We start from the raw sequence: 22,179 nt of genomic DNA on the forward strand, positions 1-22,179 counted from the left end.
GCTGGCCCGACTGAGCGCCGCGCGCACACACATCTACCTGCTCGGGGGAGAAATTACACAAAGGCGAGAAGAAACCTCTGAGACGGATATCCACAAAACATAAAGGGGCAAAACTATACCCGTGGTCAGCTCCACAGGGGGGTTAGACAAGGATATAAAGGTTGTTGGTCTTGATGGTTGGGATTTAGATGCAAGACAAAACACACAGCATGCCTCTCTCTTTTCAATAATTCAAAAACACCACAAAACAAAACATTCACAGAGCCGCTTGGCTCCACGATGATTGTGCGCATGCACGTAGAGAGAGAGAGTACAGAGGGGGGCGAGTGATGCCTGGTGCTTGCTTGTGTGCAATCTGGGTCATGTGATATGTGATATGTATTCGGACGGGAAAGCAGGAACCGAGCCATGAAGGAAACACTCACAATCCCTCACGCAGACGATGGAGACACACATTCCTACGCACACGTCAGAGGAGAGCTCGACAATCAAAACAATGCACTTCGCAAGGCTGCATGCAGGCTTTTTCAGTGCCAATGTAAATAGCAGAAAGAAAGCTCTCGTCAACACACACACACACACACACACACACGCAGACGGTCACAATATTACCTCAGCCCGTTCTGCAGATGCTGCTGTGATTCAGCCTGCTGGAGCTCCATGGCAGCGGAGGAGGAGGAAGTGAAGGACGGCGGGAGCAGCGGAGAGATGAGAGGCAGCCCTCCCCGACTCAGCTGCTTTCCCATCTGCGTACACACACACACACACACACACACACACACACACACACACACAGCTCTTTGCAGGGTACAGCATCTCCGGTAGCAGCGTTTACTAGCTGGCTGACGCAGGCAGTTAGGAGGAGAGAGTGGAAAGGGAGGAGGGGGTGAGAGAGAGAGAGGCAGCTGAGGAGATGGAGAGGCAGAGAGGAAAGGTGAAGAAAGAGAGAGAGAAGGGAGGAGAGTGGGCACAGAGTCGTGATGAGAAAGAGAAAAAAGGCTCTGTGCAAAACATCAATTGTTAATCTACTAGGTGGAATTGAGTTGTGTGGATGGAGGAGAGTAAACGGATCTCTTCCCGGCATCCATCCTTCCGGCCCGTCACCATGAAGGAGGCCCTGATGTAGCCTCGCTGGGACTGAGCTGCATTACTACATACAGACTGGAGGGAGCTGCAGTGCAGCGGCTCAGGCCGGAGCAGCAGCGCTGCAGACGAGGAGGCAGACAAAGGAAACGAGCGCTCAGAAATATGTCCTGTGCTAATGCCAGCAGTACATTTCAAATGATTCTTCTTTTTAGTTTTTTTTATCTCCTTCCCCTCTGTCCTGAAATGCTAGATCTCCTTTTCCTGTCACCTCCAAGCACATGTGTGAGAAGCTGAACGGAGGATTAGGATTCACGACGAGCTACATATGTAGAACATTTTTAAGCCCAGTATTGCGTCACTAAATGTAAACAGAGACATTAACATACTGCTGACAGGACTGGTTGGTGCTGCTGGACATAAACGAGTTACTCCTGCAGCATTCAGCCTTTCACACATAACACCCTTCATTATGGACATCATTTAAATGTATTGATCAATCTAAACTGTGTTGTTTTGTCATTCAAGATAAAGGCCAAACATGTCCTGCATTTGTTAGAAGTATTCTACATTTTATAGTGTAAACAGTAAATTGATTAAAAACAATATAAAGATCAATCAATCTTTTTTTTATAGCTGTGAAATGATATATTATGTTAATTGCAACAGTCTTAACCTGAACAAAATCAATGGTGGCCTGGAAGGTGGGGAAAACGGAGTACAATGTGAAAATGTAAAATCAAAGTCATAAAAATAAAAACCAGACATTGTCCTTTATGATTCCAGTTCTACTCGTTACTTTATGAACGGCAGTGTAAGCGCTCACACATCTCCATCACAGGCGACACAAAGACACACAAGTCATGACCTTTTTAAATTAGTTCTTTATTTATATATATTTATTTATTCATCTCAGTTTGGTTGATATTCTTTTTTTAATCATTGTTGTTGCACTTTAGTATTTTTGTACTCAACAGAAATGAACATAAACAAAACGACAACAACAACAACAACAAAAAAGGACAAAAATGAACCAATAGAAAATAAAATTAACCTAAGAAACAGGAGTAGAGCAGAGCTGGCTTGCTGAGCAGGGCGGCTGGGATGGAGAGGAAAGACTGAGGGGGAGGGATGTAAAAAATACAAAATAAAAGTGTGTGTGTGTGTGGGGAGACGGGTCAGTCTGGTCGGGCAGAAGGTGTGTGTGGAGCGTTACCTCTCAATCACCTGCAGCGCTGCCCCTTCCTGTGTGCCTCTGCTCTTTCCCTCCCAAACACAATGTCAGACAAGCCGGAGCCTCTCCGGTCTTAAAGTTAGAGTTTCCATCCCGCCGCGGGGGCTGGAGACACGCAGTGTCTTCACTTCAGCCGCTTCCTCTCCAGTACTTTCCAAAGCGCTCCATTGTTTCTCTTTCAGATCTCCCCTTCTGGCTTTTGGCGTAAACGACGAGAGGAATGAAGGAGAGCCGGAGGCGCGACGGGTGGAAACGAGCTCCTTCTGCCTAGAGAGACGCCGACTCAGTTTGGGAAGAAAACAAAGAGAATGCAAAAACATTTTTAACAAAAATAATAATCTCACAAATCCGTCCTACTTCGGTGTCGACGCTCTCGTCCTAGAGATTGTGATTAACCACTAAAAGCCGCTCTGAAGGGGAGCGACCGGCGTGGTGGAAACGGAGAGCTGCGTGACGCCATCAACGGCCCTCGGGATGTGTGTGTGTCATATATATATATATATATATATATATATATATATATATATATATATATATATATATATAGTGTATGAAGAGTCAACCGCTGCAGCCAGGTCGCGTGAAATCTGGCCAGTATGAATACATACAAAGTGGAGCTTTATTCTTTGCACCACAGTCTCTTGCTGGCCCTATATGGACCCGGGGGATATTGTATATAGGGTGTGGGGGAGGATAAATAGAGGGTCCAACAAGTCAAACTAACTTTAAAAGAAAGGGCGGGTCAATCTTCTGCTGTGGTCCAACGTGTGCTGTAGCCGCCATCTCACTGTGCTTGAGCCCGACTCGGCTTCGGACACAGGCCTTGTAGATATGTTTAAAGTTTGTGGAGGGAGGGAGGGGGCGGGACACACCCTGCTCTGCTGTGACCTCATAGTCCTCTGCTGCAAAAGTCAAATTCAAGCGGTTCCTTCCTATGGTCGCCTGCTGAAATGTTTCCCTTTTTTCTTCTTCTTTTGTTTACAGTTTGGGAGTTGCGTCCAACAACTGTTCCATGAAACGCAGCGACCACCTCCTCCGATCTTCCCTTTCGTGTTCGTGTGAGGGTCAAAAGCCAGGAGGCCTCAACGGGGTCGGGGTAATAGTAGTTGTAGTTCTCCTCCTCGGTCGAGGGAGGAAGCCGACGTAGTAAAAGGTGGCGGCAGGATCACAGCAGACGGGCGGGAAAGAAGTGGGTTTGTCCGTTTCCACACTTGGGATGTTTGGGATGATATGTCAGCTATATTACAAGTTATTCCCCCCAGTTGTTTTTGTGTCTCTTTTTAGTAGTTTTTTCTTCTTTTGAAAGAGTGTCAATTCTCTGTAGCACCCGAACCAACCCAGACAAAGACCAAAGCCCGACCCTGTATCGCCTGCCTAACTACCCCGTTGACAGAAAACAGGCCCAACATCAACACGTATGACAGTCACGACAACATCGAATTGAAATGATACTTTAAAAAAGCAACACAAAATAATTACTCTCCTCTTATTCAAGTGTCTCGATATAATAATAATATTAAAACATAATAATAAGAACAATCTTTTTTTCTGAGACAGAAAGAGCACCGTCTTCGCTTCTCTCTGTCCTCTTTTGGCTAGAAATCTCAAGATTCATTAAAACAAAAACAAAAAAACAGAAAAAGAAAGAAAACATCCAAAAAATACAAATGATAAACAATACCAATATAAAAAAAAGCCTCCCCAACAACATCTAAAAATCAAAAAAAAGAAAGGATTTGATACAGAAATTGCAATAGCGTTCTATACATGGCATCACTGTACAAGGAAAGGAGCAAATGTCTGGTAAAACTACCCACAATGCAATACACTGTCACGGGAAGGGAGGAAGGCGGTTGGAGCAAAGGGGTCAGGGGTCACCCCGAGGTGAGGTGGGCAAAGTTAGGTGTGGAGGAAGAGGAGGGTGAAACGCAGGGCAACAGCATGATAGAGAGCGAAGAACTGCAAGGAGAGGTGGAAACAGAGAGAAGATAGCTTGAACCGAAAGTGCAGAATTACTTAAGTAATCAAAGAACAATGTCGTCTTCCTTGCAACACAGAACTGTTTTTCCTTTAATAATAATATTCATTATGATAAAACCTCTTTTACAGAAAACAGTAATAACAATAAAGAGTAACAATATTGCCTACGTGGACATTAGCCGTAAAAATTAATTCCAAAAATAAAAACAACACAAAAGAAAAAACGATTGCCAGAACAAAGAAAATAAAATTAAAAAAAATTAAAACACTGAGAGAGCTGGTTTGTCCTGTGCGATGTCACTGAGCTCCATCTTTGGATGAGAGCGGTTTTGGTTTGCCCAGTTGGAGCCCGACCCCAAAAACACCCGCCGCCCGGCCCAAAAAAGGGGCGGGCCCGCCACGGCTGAGAATTCAGCCCGCTCCGGAATGATCTGCTGCAGGAGGAGGGATGTGGGGGAGATGGAGGAGCAGAATGAACCTCTCGGGCACCCTTCCCCTCCGCTCACCTCTTCTTCTCAGTCATGCGCACACACACACACACACACACACACACACACACACACACACACACACACACACACACACACACACACACACACACACACACACACACACACACACACACACACACACACACACACACACAAATGTGAATACTTTGGGTTTGTGGCAGCACTGCGTGTGTGTGTGCGTGTGTTATTAGACTCTATGTTCTTGCAACTATGACTGTATTAATGCGTTGTCCGATGAGGCACATAATGAAGTATGCCAACAGCTAATAGAAGATAAAAGGGTGGTGTGGTTGTGTGTGTCTGTGCGTGTGTGTTTTTTTGGGGGGGGGTTAGGTCAGGGCAGCAGTTGGGCGTGGGGGCGTGTCGAGTCAAAAGAGGGAGGAGTGGAACCCCAATCTACCCACGATGGGAGGTGAAAAGAGAAGACAACCTGCGGCAATGAATGCTGGCTGTCTGTGCAGAAAATGCTGGCACTTTGACCTTTGGAATCCTGAGGCCCCACCTGTGTCCCCCCCCCACCACCACCCCTCTAATGTCTGCGCCCACCCACACTCCCCCTCTCTTGCGCAGAGGACAGATGGACAGATGGAGACAGACAGATGGACGTAGAGCCCCCACCCCCCTGTTTGGGCAGAGGGCGGTGGTTTGGCGTGATGCTGCTCAACTCAACACAACTCAGGATGGCTGATATGGATCGCTGTACACAGGATGCACCCCTTCCTAAAAGAAGACAGGGAAAGAAGAAACTATTCATATTTGGAACATCCTGCCTCTATTACTTGTGAAACATTTTATTCTTGATATTTAACGTAAAGTCGGGTTAAAAGCCGCTACTACGTTCGGTCGATGTCCCCGCTAGTTCCTCGCTGTAGCCAGCTAGCGCTGCTGCTAGTTACCTGCTAGCTCTCCGCTAGTTCCCCGACAACCACCGAAGGTAGCAGGACCAGCCCCGGCTCGACGCCCGACTCAGGCAGAGGGGACGCGGGCAGTAGCAGCAGCAGCGGGGAGCTAGCAGTGGGGAGCTAGCAGCAGCAGCGGGGAGCTAGCAGTGGGGAGCTAGCAGCAGCGTTAGCTTGCTACAGCGGGGAGCTAGCAGCAGCATCAGCTTGCTACACTGAACGCAGTAGCGGCCTGTAACCCTGCTTTTACGGTAGTTTTAGATCAAAGACTGAAGTAATTACAGGCACAGTGGCCTTTAAACCATGACATCATGAGGACGAAAAAGAGAACAATAATATGTGCTTCATAGCAAAGTCACTCATAAATACAATACTCTACTAAATGCAGACCTGATGGCGGGAAATACTTAAGTGTAATCATTTTGTTTGTTTGTTTGTTTGATTGTTGTCAAAAAGCCTGATTGTATCCACTGACAAACAGTGTTGTAAAACAAAACATGAAAAAGTCCAATCCACAAAGAGTAATAATAATCAGATAAAATGGACAAATACTAATAAATGTTGCATAAACTACCACAGCAAGGTCGAGAAGACGACCCACGTGGTTGTTGAATAAACTAAATGAGATTCACAAAGTAATGGAGAGGGAGAAGGGTGGCTGTCATCCGGCTCATTCAGGATTATAGTTAATATGGCTTGAAGCCACACACACGCTTTCCTCACAGGTATGTAAAAGTCTATTTAAATTATTCCTGGACAAGCTAATCTCTTTCCACCAAGCCTATGCTCCGTGTGTGTGTGTGTGTGTGTGTGTGTGTGTGTGTGTGTGTGTGTGTGTGTGTGTGTGTGTGTGTGTGTGTGTGTGTGTACCTGTGCTAGACCCCAGCCTGCTCCATGCTGTACTGCAGGTCAGGGGGTTTGTAGCTGAGGAGCATGTCACTGGTACAGGAGGAGGGGTAGCAGGCTGCCGCATGAAGCTCCTCTTCCACGTCACACGCTGCACAAAGGAAAAAACACACATTTTACGGATATAGACAAGCATGTTTCTTAAAAGTTCTTAAAAAAGGACCCTGATGCACGTCTCCTACTGACCCGACTCTTCCCGCTGGTGCAGCTGCTGGCTTCCCGTCAGAGACGTCTGGCTGAGAATGTCCGACATGCGAGCGGAGCTGAGGGCCTTCCCGGCCAGCAGGCTCATTCCCGACATGGGCTCTGCCTGATCCTGGACAGAGAGTGAACAACCGTTTTAGACGCAGAGAAGAAGAAGAAAAACTCGTAATGAGCAGCCTCTAGCAGCGTTGAGGAGTCAGAACTGTGTGTGGATGACTGGGTGTGCTAATAGTGTGTGGACGCCTCGAGAAACATCTAAATGAACAGGACTTCGAGATGAATTCAGTCATGCAAACTTGCCGTTTTACCTTAAGCTGTCATCCTACTAAACAGTAAGCAAGATGAACTATTGCATCATACCCTTTAATAGAAACCCAGCCGATATTAACGTGCCATAGAAGTGAGTTCCTGCCATCCGTTTTGCATTGGGCGCTTTTGTGTTCCACTCACATAGGCATCGTCACAGGTCTGGATGGTGTGGTGGCGCTGTAGCTGTCCACGGGACCTATAGGCGTCACCCTGGGGACCTCTCGAATAGCCCACACCATTATGGTCGGGCACCTCCATGGCCTGCCCTTGGGGCCTGCCCTCCACATTCTCCGAATCTGACAGAAAAAGATGTGGACATTAATAAATAAAAAAAAAGGTATAGATGCTAATCTCAATGTCTGAGCCAGCAACACAAAGATGAAGGCCAAGTTTCAGAACATGTCTTACTTCTAGCTTCTGGAGCATTCCTTATGAAGCCCCCGTGCCTGTGTGTAGGGGAGTTGTAGGGCGGGGTGCCCCCTCGGGGAGGCCCCAGGAGCTCATGCCCTTCTCCTGCCTTGGCCAGCAGGCCCTCGTGCGGGTGGTGGTAGCCAGTCGGCACATCGTCCTCCTCCATGCTCTCCGAGTGAGGTAAGCCGGGGCAAGGCGTCTGGGCCGGGTGCTGCTGCTGCTGCTGCTGCTGCTGCTGCGGCTGGACGTCGGGGGGTCGAATCTGGAGGAGGTGGTGATAATGTTGGCCCCCGGGGGCGCTCTGCGGCGCCGGCATCTCCAAGCTCTCGCCCTGGCTCAGCTGGCGGAGGAGCAGCATCTCTCCGTACTCCTGGGGCGCCCCGCTGGGCGGCGTGGTGGTCGCCGAGCACGGCCGGGGACTGTGCCTCTTCAGCAGGGCGGCCAGGTCCTGGGGCGGCAGCCGGGGGTCGGCGTGGCCCGTTAAAGAGTGGCGGGGGGACAGGAGGCCCTGCAGGGTGGGAGTGACGTGATGCTGAGGGGGGCGGTACTCCAGGGGAGTCGGGGAGAGCAGGGCCTGCTGTAGTGTAGAGGGGGTGCCGTAGGTGCCGGTCCCGACCACCCCGCTCTGGTACTCCTCCAGGCCTGGGACCTTGAGGGACGTCCCCTGCAGGTAGTGGCTGTAGGAGCCGACCACGCCGGCGGCGCCCCGGGCGGCGATGTCGCCAGAGAAGAGGTGGGGATTAAACTGAGCTTGGTCATAACCCGATGTGAAGCGGCCGAGGCTGCGACTGGATGAAAAGGGAGGGAACGTGGAGGAGGATCAGCGACTGGTTGTCTATGGACATGCTGCCAATAGTGATGCGTTCATTGAAGTCACTGCACAGAGACAGACTAGCAAACACTTGAGCTTAAATCCAGGTACAAGTATTCACTGAGAGGTGTGAAATCAATTCCAACGGATACATTTTTAAGATCTATTCGAAGATTTCTACACATTCTCTCAGTGAAGGCGGTCCTGGTTACAGGGGACCGTTTATGGGATGATGATGATGATGACATCGCTGACTACTTTAACCGTTGGGACTTCTACATATACTTCCAAAACATTGACATCCAATCACTCACCCAGCTACACTGAGGCGGAGAATGTGTTGATGATGTCATCTCAGCGAAGTTGACGGGGGATTTACATTAATTTTCAATACTGGTAACAGAAGTCTGCTCTCTCGCAGATAAAATCTCTATTACTGACTACAGTTTCAAACTCGAATTTGTAGAAAAATCAGTGTACATGGCAGAAATGTAAAAAACACAACAAAAAAAATGTGAGAAACACACAATGATAAAACAAATAGCATGAAGTCTATTCAAAGCGGCGAGGTGGTCATGGAGGGAAAAATAAAAATAAAAAGAGAAGACGACAACACGGAAAATGTCCGCCATCAGGAGACGGGGTGGGTGGGGTCACCTGTGCGTCTCGGCGTTGTCTGCGCTCAGCTGCTTCCCGAGGACTCTGTGCCCGGGCGTGGCCAAAAAGCCGCCCTGCCTCTGCGCTACACCTCCCAGCTCCACTTCCTGAACCTGAATGGTCACCTGCACAACGTTAAGAATCATTATTGACTCAAGACCTTCACCTTCAGAGAGACTTTATCTCAAAGCAACACATGCGGCCTCACCTGCTGTTGTTGAGGTACGCCCTGGGCCAATGGTACGGCGGGGCGAGCAGATGCTGCTTGTTGATTGGTTGGTAGAGAGGCTCGGTTCATTGCTGTGGGAGGCGGGCTGCCGCTCTGGCCCTGATACAGCGCAGGAGCACCGTGCTGGTACTGCACTGGTGACGGACCTCCTGGAAGAGGAGAGAAGTCGTGAGGGATAAATCTACGTCCACACAAAGTTTTCTTTTACCCACCCACTGGCAACATTTGGTTTAGATGGGTGCCCACTGCATTCCTACTACTACCCTTCGGCTCATCGTTAGGCATGGTCCTGACTGACCTTGAACTAAAGGTAGTGTTACTGTGAGTGAATAGAATTACTTGTTACCTCAACATAATATCACAGGTTACTGTGTGCACGCTGTGTTTATGCACAGACAAAGGCCAGCGAGTAATCAAGAGCCTGAACTGCACTCTGCAACCTGTTCATAGAACAATAAATAAAAAATATAAGGCTAAGATGTGACTGAAAAGTCAATAACTGCTTTGAAATAAGTCACATTTATACGAATTTGTCAGAAGATTACAACCAGTCGAAGATGCATTTATCTCTGTGTCGCCCCCACGTAAACACCAGTTACAAGCGAGATAAGCCTTACTAACCATGCCCCTGCATCATGCCTGCAGAGCAAGGCGGAGGGCTCTGGTCGGGCTGTCTGAAGAGGTGGTTGCTGGGATGTGTTGGCGGAGGGCTGGAGGGCTGGATGTGCAACCTGAGGGAGGACCGGAGAGAGTAGGAGAGGAGAGGAGAAGAGATAGGGCCGTGATGTAACACTTCAGACGATAGCGCTGCACCACAGTATCAAGTTCATTGTTCACCGTTCAATAGCTGATGAGTAATGTATGTACGAGTGTGTGTGTGTGTGTGTGTGTGTGTGTGTGTGTTCACCTCTGGAGCTGGTGGGTTAGGTGGCTGGGCTGGCTCTCTCCGTGGCCTAAAGACAGACCCTGCGGGTAAAGAGAAACTGAATTGGATCCGACGCCTCACTAGAACATATATCTGCTAACTGAAGTGCTAATAAGGAGAGAGCGCGTCCCAAAGAGAGGACTCGAGTTGAGGAGACGAATGAAGCCGCAGTGCAGCGATATCCAAGCCTCCGGTGAACCAAATCAATAGCACTTCCTATGAAGCTTATGTCCGTTTTTTTACAAGGTCAAGTAACACAGCTCAACCCATCCTACACGAAAGATTATGAACAGTCCCAAAGATCTGGGGAGGGTTGTTGTGGCTTTTCGTCACATCTTGACAGCCAAATACCTGGATTTGCTGGTGGAGGATGTGTTGCTCCTGCTGGTAGAGGATATGCTGCTGCTGCGTGTGCTCCAGGAATCGCTCATCATGCTGGGCGGCGTACAATTTCTGGAGCTGCTCGCACTCCTGCAGGGAAACATAGACGCGGCGCCCAAATATTAATGACGCCATTTGAAAACGGAAATCGCCATCGTGCTAGCTTTTTCCCCAACTGCAGCACTAACCAATATATCCGTAACAGGTGACAGCTCATCTACTTGACATCTCCTCTCTCTGATTACTACCATCAAGCTATTCAGAATTAAGATCGATCAATAATATTAGTCACAAGTCCAAAACAATTTCCTCAACATGCAAACAAGATTTTGTTTCATTACCCATGAAAAACCAGCTGCAACACTCGTGATGGACCCAGTTGCAACGTGTGCATCTTCCTGGTAGTAGAAATGTCATGTGATCTCATGAGGGGTTCTTTCAGAGCGTTGACCTCTTCTCAACCCCTATTAACCCTCTACACACTTAAGAGCAATGATAATCCCGGCATGTCACTGCAGGCCCGAGATGAAGCACCCGCCGTGGACACGATAATTATCCTCCCTGCCGACGCCTCCTACCGGGTGAGGTAATCCCGTTGCAGTGCCACTGGGAATGATGTGATGTCTCAGACAGCAGCAGCAGCAGCGAGGGTTCTCTCAGGTGAAAGGCTGTACGCCGAGATATCAATAAGTCTAAATTGTGTCGGCGTTTAATAATGACGCTGCTCAGATTGGTTCGGCTTGCAAAAAACAAAAAAAAAGCAGGATAAAGATAAATGGGAACGAACGATCACATAAAGCTCTGATTTTCATCTCTGCCGCCATGAACACTTTCACTGTTTCTTTTCCATCAGGATCACCAGATAGTTCCACCATTTGAAAAGTGAAATCCTGTGGCGGTGTTTTGTAAGGGCTGAATACAAACTTTCACAAATACAGGGTTCATACACATTTTGACCAATTGAGTTCCATGACTTTAAACCAAATTTCCATGACCAAACATTTTGTGAAATCTGGGCGTATACATAAAAAAGTGAGTAAATGTAGTATTTAAACTAACAATGAGAACGTCAAAGCAAACAGTAAACCTTAAATGACACAAATGAATGAGACAATAGTTTGATTAAAAGAATAAACATTTATATAGATGCCTGTATGTAATGTCTGCTTGGATTTTGAGCGTCTTTCTTTTAAAAGCATATTAATTATTTCAAACTCGGCGTAAATGAACGACATGAACATAACACATTTCCAGGACTTTTCCAAAACTATGCTTAACTATACTTTTTTCAAGGACTTTTCCAGGCCTATAAATAACCATTTTAAAATTCCATGACCTTTCCAGGTTTTCCATGACCGTAAGAACCCTGTAGCTTGTCGTCTGGCTTCACCCCACAAAAAAATGACAATATACGTATACTGCAGTGGACTGCTGGGAAGCCCAGCAACCTTATGATTGAAGGACGACCCGCTTTCCCCTCCGAGCCTCAGCCCTCCCAAATCAATGATTTAATCAAAACATCCTCTTCTGTGAACCATTGCCTCGATGTCTTCATCTTCCATCCCCCAGATAATCTGACCGTCATATCATGGACAATCTTTGCTGCTTTAAGTCCAACCTGGAGTCTCTTGTAAGCGTTCCTCCCGTTGCGACCCCGTTGACCCCTGTTTTAGGCATCACTGTGACGCTCACAGTGATCACAGTGCTCCTGGAGGCCCGACGTGAACTCGGACCTCGTCCCGGAGATCTGAGGCTCAGCGTGTGCGAGCGACTCAATTGGTTTACATGGGTATCAAAAGGAAGTGGGTTGGCTTCTCCTTGAAGTGCGTCACAGCCAAAGATGAATAATGGCACTAAGCTTACTCAGATCAACACTGCTGCACTGTTTCACACCCAAAAAAGAAAAAGAAAAAAAAGTAGCCAGGACAAGAGGTGGCCGATTCAGATTTACCAATATTACTTCCTTATTCTCAGAACTCTAATCTGACAGCATACACAAACATTTTCGCAACTTGTCTTTCATGGAAAATAATAACATAATAAAAACAGTCAACTATGAAATTACATTTTCTCCAAAACTGCACCAAGTCACAGGACCTTCTCTCACTCGGACAAATAAAAGTGCTCCGGATTACTGGAAAAAACAGAATCCAACTGAAAAGCATCTGCAGTGCACATCCCACTTCATCCAACATGTTACTGTTGTAGAAGGAAAATAGGTGCATCGCATTTAGCGAGCGACTGCTGCACCACTGAATTTATCTTGGCGCATTAAAGCAGGTTTGCAGTGCCGGGGAACTTACGTTTGTATTCCTGAGAGAGTCGGACTTACGTCAGACTAGCTGCAACGTAGCCCTATTTCTGCACCGTTTGCCTTGAGAGCCAAATATGTTGCGTCACTGTTCGAGAGCACCGAGCAGTCCTACTCCTATGAGCAGTTTAAAAGCTTTAGCTTTCACATGAGCTCACAGAAATGTTGCCTTATTTCCTCCCACAGTCCCCCAGAGAAAAAAAATAATAACTTGATTTATAGCGAGCAACGAAAAGAAACCCAGATGGTATGGGGCGATGTACCTGTTTGAGTTGCTTAATGAGGCTGCTGTGCTCTAGATGAGCCTTGAAGGCCTGGATGGTGGCTGCGCCGTCAGAAAACCGCCTGACAGGTGAGAAGCGCTCCATGGGGAGGTGGAGGGTGTTACAGTCCTTATAGCTGGATCTGAGGAGGGGACCACAGGGAGCAGACACAAATACGTGTGTACGCAAATACACACACACACACACACACACGACGGATAACAGAGACACACACACATTCAGTCACACAGACACAGAAACAGATATATGAGACGCTTGAGCTTTTCAAACATGCACAAAGTATTACCAGTTATATGACTGTGATATATTGAGTGTACAACAGGGCTCTCAACCTTTTGTCATTAAAAAAAGGCCCACAATAAACACCTTTACAAAGAAATGACAAAAAATAAATAAGAGAAGAAAAAAAACTGGGCTGTAAATATGTGTGATGCCTCAGTCAGTTTACCCACACCCATCACTGCCTGCCATTATGAATCCCCATTTGATGTAGTCAGCGTCATAATTCCTCAACACACACTTTGGAGCATTTACTGGCCCACGGTTGTCTCCAATATATATTTCGTGCCCTTGCATCCGTAGGAATGTTGGCAGGATAACAGTGGCAACACGTGGTCTCCACTGATGATCTGCTGTCATTGACTTGGTGATATTCAAATGTAACTGGTCACTTAAACTAATGATTCCTTTATTTAGTTATAAATATAAATAGCTTTGTAAATTACTCAAACATTTTGTATTTAATCCAACCATTTGGCAGTACCTCTGCAGCCCACCAGGTGGCTCTGAGGCTCACCAGCCACTGGGTTGGGAATGTTACATACATAAAGGACTCCAGAATTCACAAAACTGAAAATTAATCCGCTATCCTTAAAATGGTTTCATCCATCCTGTCAACCCCAACAGAAGAGCAGGAGTAAGAAGTTTTAGAGAGGGACTGTGCAAAATAGAGGATGGCTCAACTGTTTGGAGGCTGGTCCTGATATTTTGAGCGCTGCACAGCGACTACAGTTCATATCACTTTTAAACCTCGACACATTGTCCCAGAAGTCACTGCACCTTTTTAACAAGTCAATGAGTCAAAATCGTTCAGGATATTAAATGCCACAAGTTATCATCAGTTAAAAAAAAAAAAAAGGTACAATATATACATACCATTGTTAAAGGAAATTCCTCTAAGGGCCACTAAGAGCTGTTCAACAAACAAGCTCTTGTCTACTCACCGCACAGAGCAACATCTGCCATCAACGGCAATGTTGAGGAGATTGGCTACTTCTCATTGTATGGTGACACGCACACATACAACCACCATGAGTTGGCATACAGATGGCCAGTGTATCACAGCATCTGCTTGCCAAAAAGTGTTCCATGATCAACAACTTTCCTTTTATGAAGCCACAACTTAGACAACATGTTCTGGCAATGCATCCAAAAACAAAAGCACATCTAGCCTCTCAAAAGACTCTAATCTGAGTCGGAGGAAGATGATACTTATGTTGGACACCGGCCAGAGTTGGACACAACACATGACTGCTATTGGACAGAAACAAAGCACAAAAGGTAATGATTTAGCTTCGCGGGGTTGCTCGTACAAGACTAAATCTGCTAAATCTAAACTGGTTAAATACCTGCTCCTTCCAGGTTCATGAGGGAGAAAAAGATAAAAGGTTAACCCCCCACCTCAAAAAATATACTTCCACTTTGGAAGGTGCACAACCTTCCCTTGGTGAGAGTGCATCCTCACCAATATGTGTCTGTGTGTGTGTGTGTGTGTGTGTGTGTGTGTGTGTGTGAGAGAGTGAGAGAGAGAGAGAGAGAGAGAGAGAGAGATCAGCTGTGTGTGCAAGTAAGAGTGTGAGAGAGGGGAAAAAGACAGGGTTAATATGCCCCTCATTTAACGTGAGTGTGTGTTTGTGTGTGATGGTGCATATACAGCTCGGAGCGGGCGTATCCCCTCACCGGGTGTGTGTGTCGGGGGCCCAGCCCCCCCTCTGGCGGGGGCCCTGGGGCCGCTGTGACTCTGCCGAGGGCTCGCCATGCGATGTGCTCATGAGCGCGTGCGTCGTGTGCCGCTTGGAGCGGTTCGCCAGGTACCTGGGCCGCAGGGAGGGGGGAGGACGGGGGTGAGGGTGGGAGACAGGAAGCAGCGCTGGTCAGCTCTCTGTCCTCATTGGCTAATGGAGACGGGTGGAGGGCGGGAAGGCCCGCCCCTTCCCACCTCTGCCAATGGGTGCCATCATTCATATCATCTTAGCCAATCAGAAGAACATCAATTAAATTACACCATAGATGGATGTTATTGTGCTTACGGGTATCCCACAACCCCCCAGCTTCCAATTTAAGGATTGGACTGGATGCCTTTTTTTTTTTTTTTTTTTTAGGTTTTGCAAGCTTCAGAGTAAGCAAAGCTGTGTGAGAAAGAGTGAGAAAGTCCGGAGAATAATTTGGCACTTATTGAAATGAAAGAGATAATAAAGCAGCTCTTGGTTAAAAGAGTTGGATTTGGTGGCAGATTGAGTTTGGAACTGTGGCAGAAGGCATTTGCGCGATGGAGATAGGAGGAGAGATGGGGTAAGCGCCACAGCAGAGTGGCCACCTCCCAGAGGAAAAAGCAGAGCAGCCTGGAGGCACTCACTCCCAGCAACCCAGGACACCAGCGACGGCTACAGGAGGTGCTGTCTGAGGAGAACCAGCTGGGAAACCCTAACCTGGACTTCTGAATCCAACATCCCAACTCCGTAGACCAAACCTGACACTGTCTTTACTCTGGCCTGATTTCAGCTCCTTCCAAGCTCTTATTTTGAAAGGGTTTTCTGGCTTTCATAAATATGTCCAATAACCTCCACTGTGTTGTATTTGTTTGGTAACCACAGTTTTTTGCTTTCTTTTGTAAAGAAAAGGTTTTTCAATTAACTGGATTTAAAACATACCTCCTCTTAAACAGGTCTTTGCTAAATAAATTACATACATATGCATGTCAATAGCCTGATGTACTTTAGGCCTGTATGTGGTTTGTTTACACAGAGGGTGATGATGCAGACCACTATTTACTTTCACTAGCAAATGTGTTGAGTAAAGTGTTTAGAGAATAAATGTAAATCTCACTAATAAAACGACTGACACTGAATTCTTGTCGCAGGTTACGGGCCCCCCAGAGAGTCCAGTTTAGACAGCACCCCTGTACAGTGTACCCCCTTCACCCAAAACCGTAATCGTGGGTTACCTCTGTACGGCCTCTTGGTCTGGCTCTCCGTCTGAACCTTCCTCATCCACCGGAGCTACTGCAGGGATCGGGTGCTAAGAGGGGCAAAGAATCGACCAGTCAACACTCACGCGTTTTTACACGAGGGGAGAACAGAGAAACTTGCACAGAAATCCAGATCCTCACCGGGCTGGCAACAAGCGGCGAGGGCCCCCGGGGCCTCTTGAGGAGCTGCGCGTGTAGCTGAATGTTGGCCCCGCCGTCGGAAGCTCGCCGACCAAGAGGCCCCATGCCGTTGAGCAGCTGCAGGGTAGGGGGCTGCAGCAACGACTGCTCCTGGAGGATCAGGGGAAGGGCAATGCAGTTGATATTTAGTAGGTTTCTGCTCAATTAACCAAAGCTTTCTGGCTTCGCCGTCCAATGTAACGCAGCTGACTGTACCTTGTACTCCAGCTGCTGTGTGGGCTGCAAGCTCTGTGTGGGCATGAGAGTGTGCATTTGGCCCATAGTGGGGGCCAGTGAGGGGAAAGGGGGCTGAGGAACTGCCCCGCGGGGGAAACCTGGGGGCAGCTTCTGGAGGTCCTCCTGCATCTCCGTCCTGTGGTGGAAGAGGAGACAACGACAGGAGAGGCGTCAACGGACGCGTTTATTTGGCAACTAGCTCGTATAATAGTTAGTCTTATTTGCGATGATATATTTAAATGCATCTTAAATAACCCACACTCCACTATCCCCGGCCACTGATCCTTTAATAAACATTACACGCCACAACCTGACGTGATCCGTCGTTGGCAGAAATACAGCATCAGCCATCGTTTGACAACTGACGGAAATAAATGCTATTTCGATGCAGTGTTCCACCCAAAACTGACGATATGAATGATCGGTGCATACGTTTGTTCCTAACCCAAGAAGACAGATAAATTGCCTGAAAAGATACAGACTTACTTCCATCAAAATAGCTGGTGGAAATAAAAAATGCAAGGAAATGACGGACGATGAGAGACATTTTAGAGTTAGTACCGGAAACTACGCAGCAGTAAAATCACTACTTGTGACACCGTAGCGATAACAGAAACATCGGCGATGGCAGATTGGAGAGTTTTACCTTTGGTCTGGTACTCCCACAGTGTGCCGCCTCATGGAAAGGTAGCGCGCCATGGCCTCCGGAGACGGTTCCTCCCCTTCATCGCTGTCCAGTGGCATGCTGCCATCCGGCTACACGACACAAACACACACTCTTTTCATTGGTAACGCCCTTTGTTAGTGTGTGTCGCAATGTCCCAAACGATCATACGCATTTTAAATATATTTTAATTCTAATATACATGCTTTAAAAAGTTCAGGTCTTCTATTAAAATCCCTGCTGCAATGCAGTAATCTGACGCATTCTTGTGTTTCACAGCATTTGTGAGTCAGCTTTGAGGCCGTGTGTGTTCTGTGTGTGCGTGTGTGACTATGCGATGGATCCCGGGCCGCACTAACAGTAGTAAACTGTAAATACTGCACAGCCAGTGATTAAAAACATGCAAAACATTAAAAAAAATATATGAAGACTGGAAGCTGTTGTGTTGACGATCAATAGCACCGATGCATCATTTCCGTGAGGTCAAGGGACAACAATGTTAAGCGAACAAACTCTTATGTAAGAAGCAGTCAGAGCCGTGGTTGGGCTTTCAGATCCATAAGCTAGCTTGTTTAGCTTGTTTAGCTTGTTTAGCGAGCTTACGTCGTACTGCTGGCCGCTCATTGCAACCATCATGGACTCACCTCCACTATCTGGTTCTCTGGATTGATGAGCTGGACATGGGGAACGGTCATGCTAACGGGATTACCCTGTGGATCCGTCTGCTGGGCACGTACGTACACACAGAAGCACACACACACACAAACACACACACGCACAGAGACAGGTCGTGTGAGGATTGTGCTAATATTCTAGCAAGCTCATTAGCGCAGTGGGATTGGTGAATGTAGGTTAAAGCAATTAACTTCACTCAGTGGACAAAGACACGCCTTCATCAAAAGCACTCATGCCTCAAGCTTTCACAATCAACGGTTACTTTTTATCACATTCACGAAGAATACATTCATAGAATAAATTAATTGTATTGAAAGATACACACATAAGATGGATCAGATAACTTTAGGGTGAGTTAAGATCAGGTTTTGACCAACTCCAGCTTGAAACGGTGCTTACAACTATAAAAACCTTCCACAATATTATGAAACAGAGTTGAAAATGGGCTGCAAACCACCATCATATCATGCAGACACCAGTAAACAATGAATCTTACCTGTACAGCGTTAAGAGGATAGCTAATGGAGCGCGGTGTGGGCGGGGCAACACGCAGGGTCTTGTGTTTCTTGAGGCGGTCAGCCAGCAAACTGTAGATGGCACTGTAGTGATCGTACGCATCTGTTTGTAAAGACTAGAGAAGAGGAGGAAGAATTAGTACAAGCTAGTAAGATGACTTGAAACAGATTTTTCCATTTAGCCTTTTCAGTTTCATAGCTGTAAATGTTTTTTTTTCTTCAGTTTTGTAGCCTGTTGTCTTTTGGTAAAAGTGTTTGTTCTGTCTGATCAGAATAAAAGGAAACTAAACAGATCCTTATGCATTTGTCGGGGATTTGAGGCACTGAATCGTGACTCCTAAACCAGGAATTGTGACTTCCGTGTACCTCTACACCCGTATTTTTAACAAAAGGCAGAGCGTGACAATGTACAGACATCAGTGTAAGTCAGCTACGTATTTGTGTCCAACCTGAAGTGTGCGTTCTCGATCCAGGCCCATCTCGCACATGGCGATCAGCACCTGCTCATTGATGAGCTCAATCTCTCGCTCCGTCTTCACCTGCTCACACTCCGCTATCAACTGGATGGAGGAAGGAGAGAGATAGAGGGGGAATGACGTGTTAATTAGTGAGCCTTAAACGGTGCTGGTAGGTGGACACAGCCAGGCTAGCTATGTCTAGTCTTTGTGCTAAGCTAAGCTAAGCTAAGCAGGAAAATATGGCACAATTCTCCAAATATGTGCAAAAACATGTACAATGCAACACAGACTCAACACAGGTTACACACAAGTTGATCATCATTACAGGACGCCGCCCATCGGCGATGAAGAGTCTTACCCTGTCGAACTCCGGGTCCGGGTCTCCTAGTCTCATCCACTTGTTCTTATTGATCTGATCCATCGTCAACCGTCTGCTGGGCTCCAGCACCAACATGTGTCTGATCAGGTACTCACAGTCTGCAAAGACACAAACAAAACTTGCAATATTACCAGCAATACTCTTTACTCCAAAAAAAAAATATGGTATTATTCGTAAAGAAAATTACCATTTGTCCCCCTACTTTTTCTAAATTGCGGTACTTTCATTTTTTGTTGAGGAAGTCCATTAATGTGGATTTATACTGAGCGCATACGGGACTGGTCTGCATTTCTTTTGACGTTTTCAAAGTAAGACTTTAATCAAATACTCACTCCTCGTATGCTTCAATTGTCTCTGACTGATATTATTGTTTCATTGCAGAAATAAGGATCGCAGCATCCACAGAAAAGGGAACATTTTGATACTTTATTCCAATGTCAAAACTTCAACATGAATTCAAGCCAACCAAAGCCTGTGGATTTATTTTGACCACTAGGGTCGCAATGTTTTGGTGAGTGGGTGCTTCTTTAGTTTGTTCAAGGACGTAAATTGCACAGTAATTTACACAGTAATGCACGAACAAAGACACCGCAAACCGCTACTAAGCAAACATGTATATCAATAACGTACAATACCAACTTTGTAATGAGGAATGAAAGGTTTACTCAACGTGTTTATTGCATCTCTTGTAAACTATCTTTGAACATGGAGGACACGGATAAACACAAAGTGGGTTTTGGTGAGAAATACTGAAAACATTACTTTAGTTTGTATTTCAGAAAACTCCAGAAGGCACCTTTAATAGCCAAGAAGGTTTATTTAGGTGCTTGAGACAAAAGAAATGTATATTTGGTGAAATATTGCTTCAGACTTTGCTTGGCCCTAAAGCAATAGGTCTGATGGTCTGGAGGACGACGTCAAGAGACTCAGGACGGACTAGTGTAGACCTACCTGTGGACATGAAGAAGGGGATGCGGAACTTCCCGCTGAGGACACGTGCCCGCAAATTTTGTAGAGTGCTGCCGTCGAAAGGCAGGGCGCCGCACACCAACACGTATAACACCACACCTAAGCTCTGTAGAGAGAAAAGACGAGTACATAATATATAAATAGGACTTAAAAAAACAATGAAACAACTATTAAATCTAAAGCGATATAGTCTATACTTAGGTCCTATATTTGAAGACAAAAACATTTCAGGCCCTTTCATTTCTTTTTTTTGTCTTCAAGCCAATTCGCTGCACCCCAACAGGGCCGCATGCATGCATGCATACCTAGAAGTCTACTCACCCAGATGTCTACTTTAGGTCCGTCGTACTCTTTGCCCTCAAAGAGTTCTGGTGCGGCATAGGGAGGGCTGCCGCACCACGTCTTCAACAGCTGTCCTCGAGAAAACCGGTTACTGAATCCAAAATCTGGCGGGGTGAGCAGAGAGGTTTATTCGGTCTCGTCACTTTACCTCGACAGAGTGAACTCAATCAACCCAAGAAAAATGCTCCAAAAAGCACATGTTGGAACTTGCCTTCGCCCACTCACCGAGACAGCCCAAAACCACTTAATTAAGTTTCACACCCGTACATTCTTAAGCACACACACACACACACACACCTGCAATTTTGATGTTAAGGTTGTGGTCCAGCAGCAGATTCTCAGCCTTCAGGTCTCGGTGGACGATGTTGCGGCAGTGACAGAAATGGACTGCTGCCACAATCTGTTTGAACTTCTTCCTGGCGTCCTTTTCCGCCATGCGCCCGTGAGCCACCAGGTGATCTGCACGCACGCACACAACGAAACAGTTTAGAGATCTATGCTACTCCGGTGTGAAAGTGCAAATGAAGACAATGATTTTGTTTTCCGATATTGGCAAATACATCACAACTTTAAACAATCGAGGAGAAACACAAAAGGGATTTGTTTTAAATCACTTAGGAAGCAGAGAAACGGGACGTCGGAATGACTCAAATAAATGGGACAAAGGGAAGTTCATGAAGAAAAAGTCAAATCACATCACGTTTATTAAAACAATCAAGAACAAACATGCAGTGGAAACAACAGATAAAAAAGAAAATCCTCTTATAACTAAATGTATGAGATTTTGACACATTTTAAAGACCAGGCTTTCTCTTTTTCAGAAAATTGTGAGTAAAATCTGTATTTTTTTTCTTCCTTTTTTTCCTGTGAAAGGTTTTTTCTATTTTTTGGGAGAGTTTTTCCTGATCCGATTTGAGGTCCTGGGACAGGGATGTTGTATGTGTACAGATTTCTGATTTTGGGCGATACAAAATAAACTGAATTGAAAAGCAGAGGGGGAGGCGATGATCAAGACGATCTACATCAAGGCAACAGTCGGGAAGTCCCTTACCGAATATCTCTCCACCGCTAGCATACTCTGTTACCAGATAGATCATCCGCTCCGTCTCCATCACCTAAAAGACAGAAACAAAATCATGACAACGGGCGGCTCACCCGTTACACAACAGAATGAGTCAGCAGAGTTTGGCAGACACACACAGGGAGATTCAGATAGAACAAAAACTGTTTTACATAGTGGCTTGTTTTTATAGATGTTATACTTCCAAACAATGCCTGATATTTTCAACACCTTGGTGCAGCTACAACACATGTTCAGTTTGTCCTTTTCCTATTGGGCCGTGGGTCTCAGGTGTAAGATGTGAGCAGCGGTGCGTT

General features: G+C 46.4%; 1 protein-coding gene across 1 annotated transcript; it reads right to left on the reverse strand.

The window, feature by feature from the left end:
• Nucleotides 1–5,395: 5,395 nt before the first annotated feature.
• On the reverse strand, nucleotides 5,396–21,917 carry sik3 (SIK family kinase 3). Its single transcript, XM_079225143.1, has 24 exons — nucleotides 21,854–21,917; nucleotides 21,100–21,261; nucleotides 20,782–20,906; nucleotides 20,443–20,566; nucleotides 19,471–19,589; nucleotides 19,104–19,214; nucleotides 18,636–18,770; nucleotides 18,109–18,189; nucleotides 17,447–17,556; nucleotides 16,780–16,936; nucleotides 16,525–16,674; nucleotides 16,360–16,433; nucleotides 15,096–15,230; nucleotides 13,116–13,257; nucleotides 10,512–10,631; nucleotides 10,143–10,201; nucleotides 9,857–9,966; nucleotides 9,215–9,384; nucleotides 9,007–9,131; nucleotides 7,536–8,326; nucleotides 7,269–7,423; nucleotides 6,801–6,930; nucleotides 6,579–6,705; nucleotides 5,396–5,529 (listed from the first exon to the last, which is right to left on the reverse strand). The coding sequence occupies exons 1-23, from the start codon at nucleotides 21,912–21,914 to the stop codon at nucleotides 6,584–6,586; spliced, it is 3,468 nt and encodes a 1,155-aa protein (XP_079081269.1). The 5' UTR covers nucleotides 21,915–21,917; the 3' UTR covers nucleotides 5,396–5,529; nucleotides 6,579–6,583.
• Between the last annotated feature and the right edge of the window lie 262 nt (nucleotides 21,918–22,179).

The sequence above is a fragment of the Taurulus bubalis genome (assembly GCF_910589615.1).
Source record: "Taurulus bubalis genome assembly, chromosome: 10".
NCBI classification, from domain to species: Eukaryota; Metazoa; Chordata; class Actinopteri; order Perciformes; family Cottidae; genus Taurulus; species Taurulus bubalis.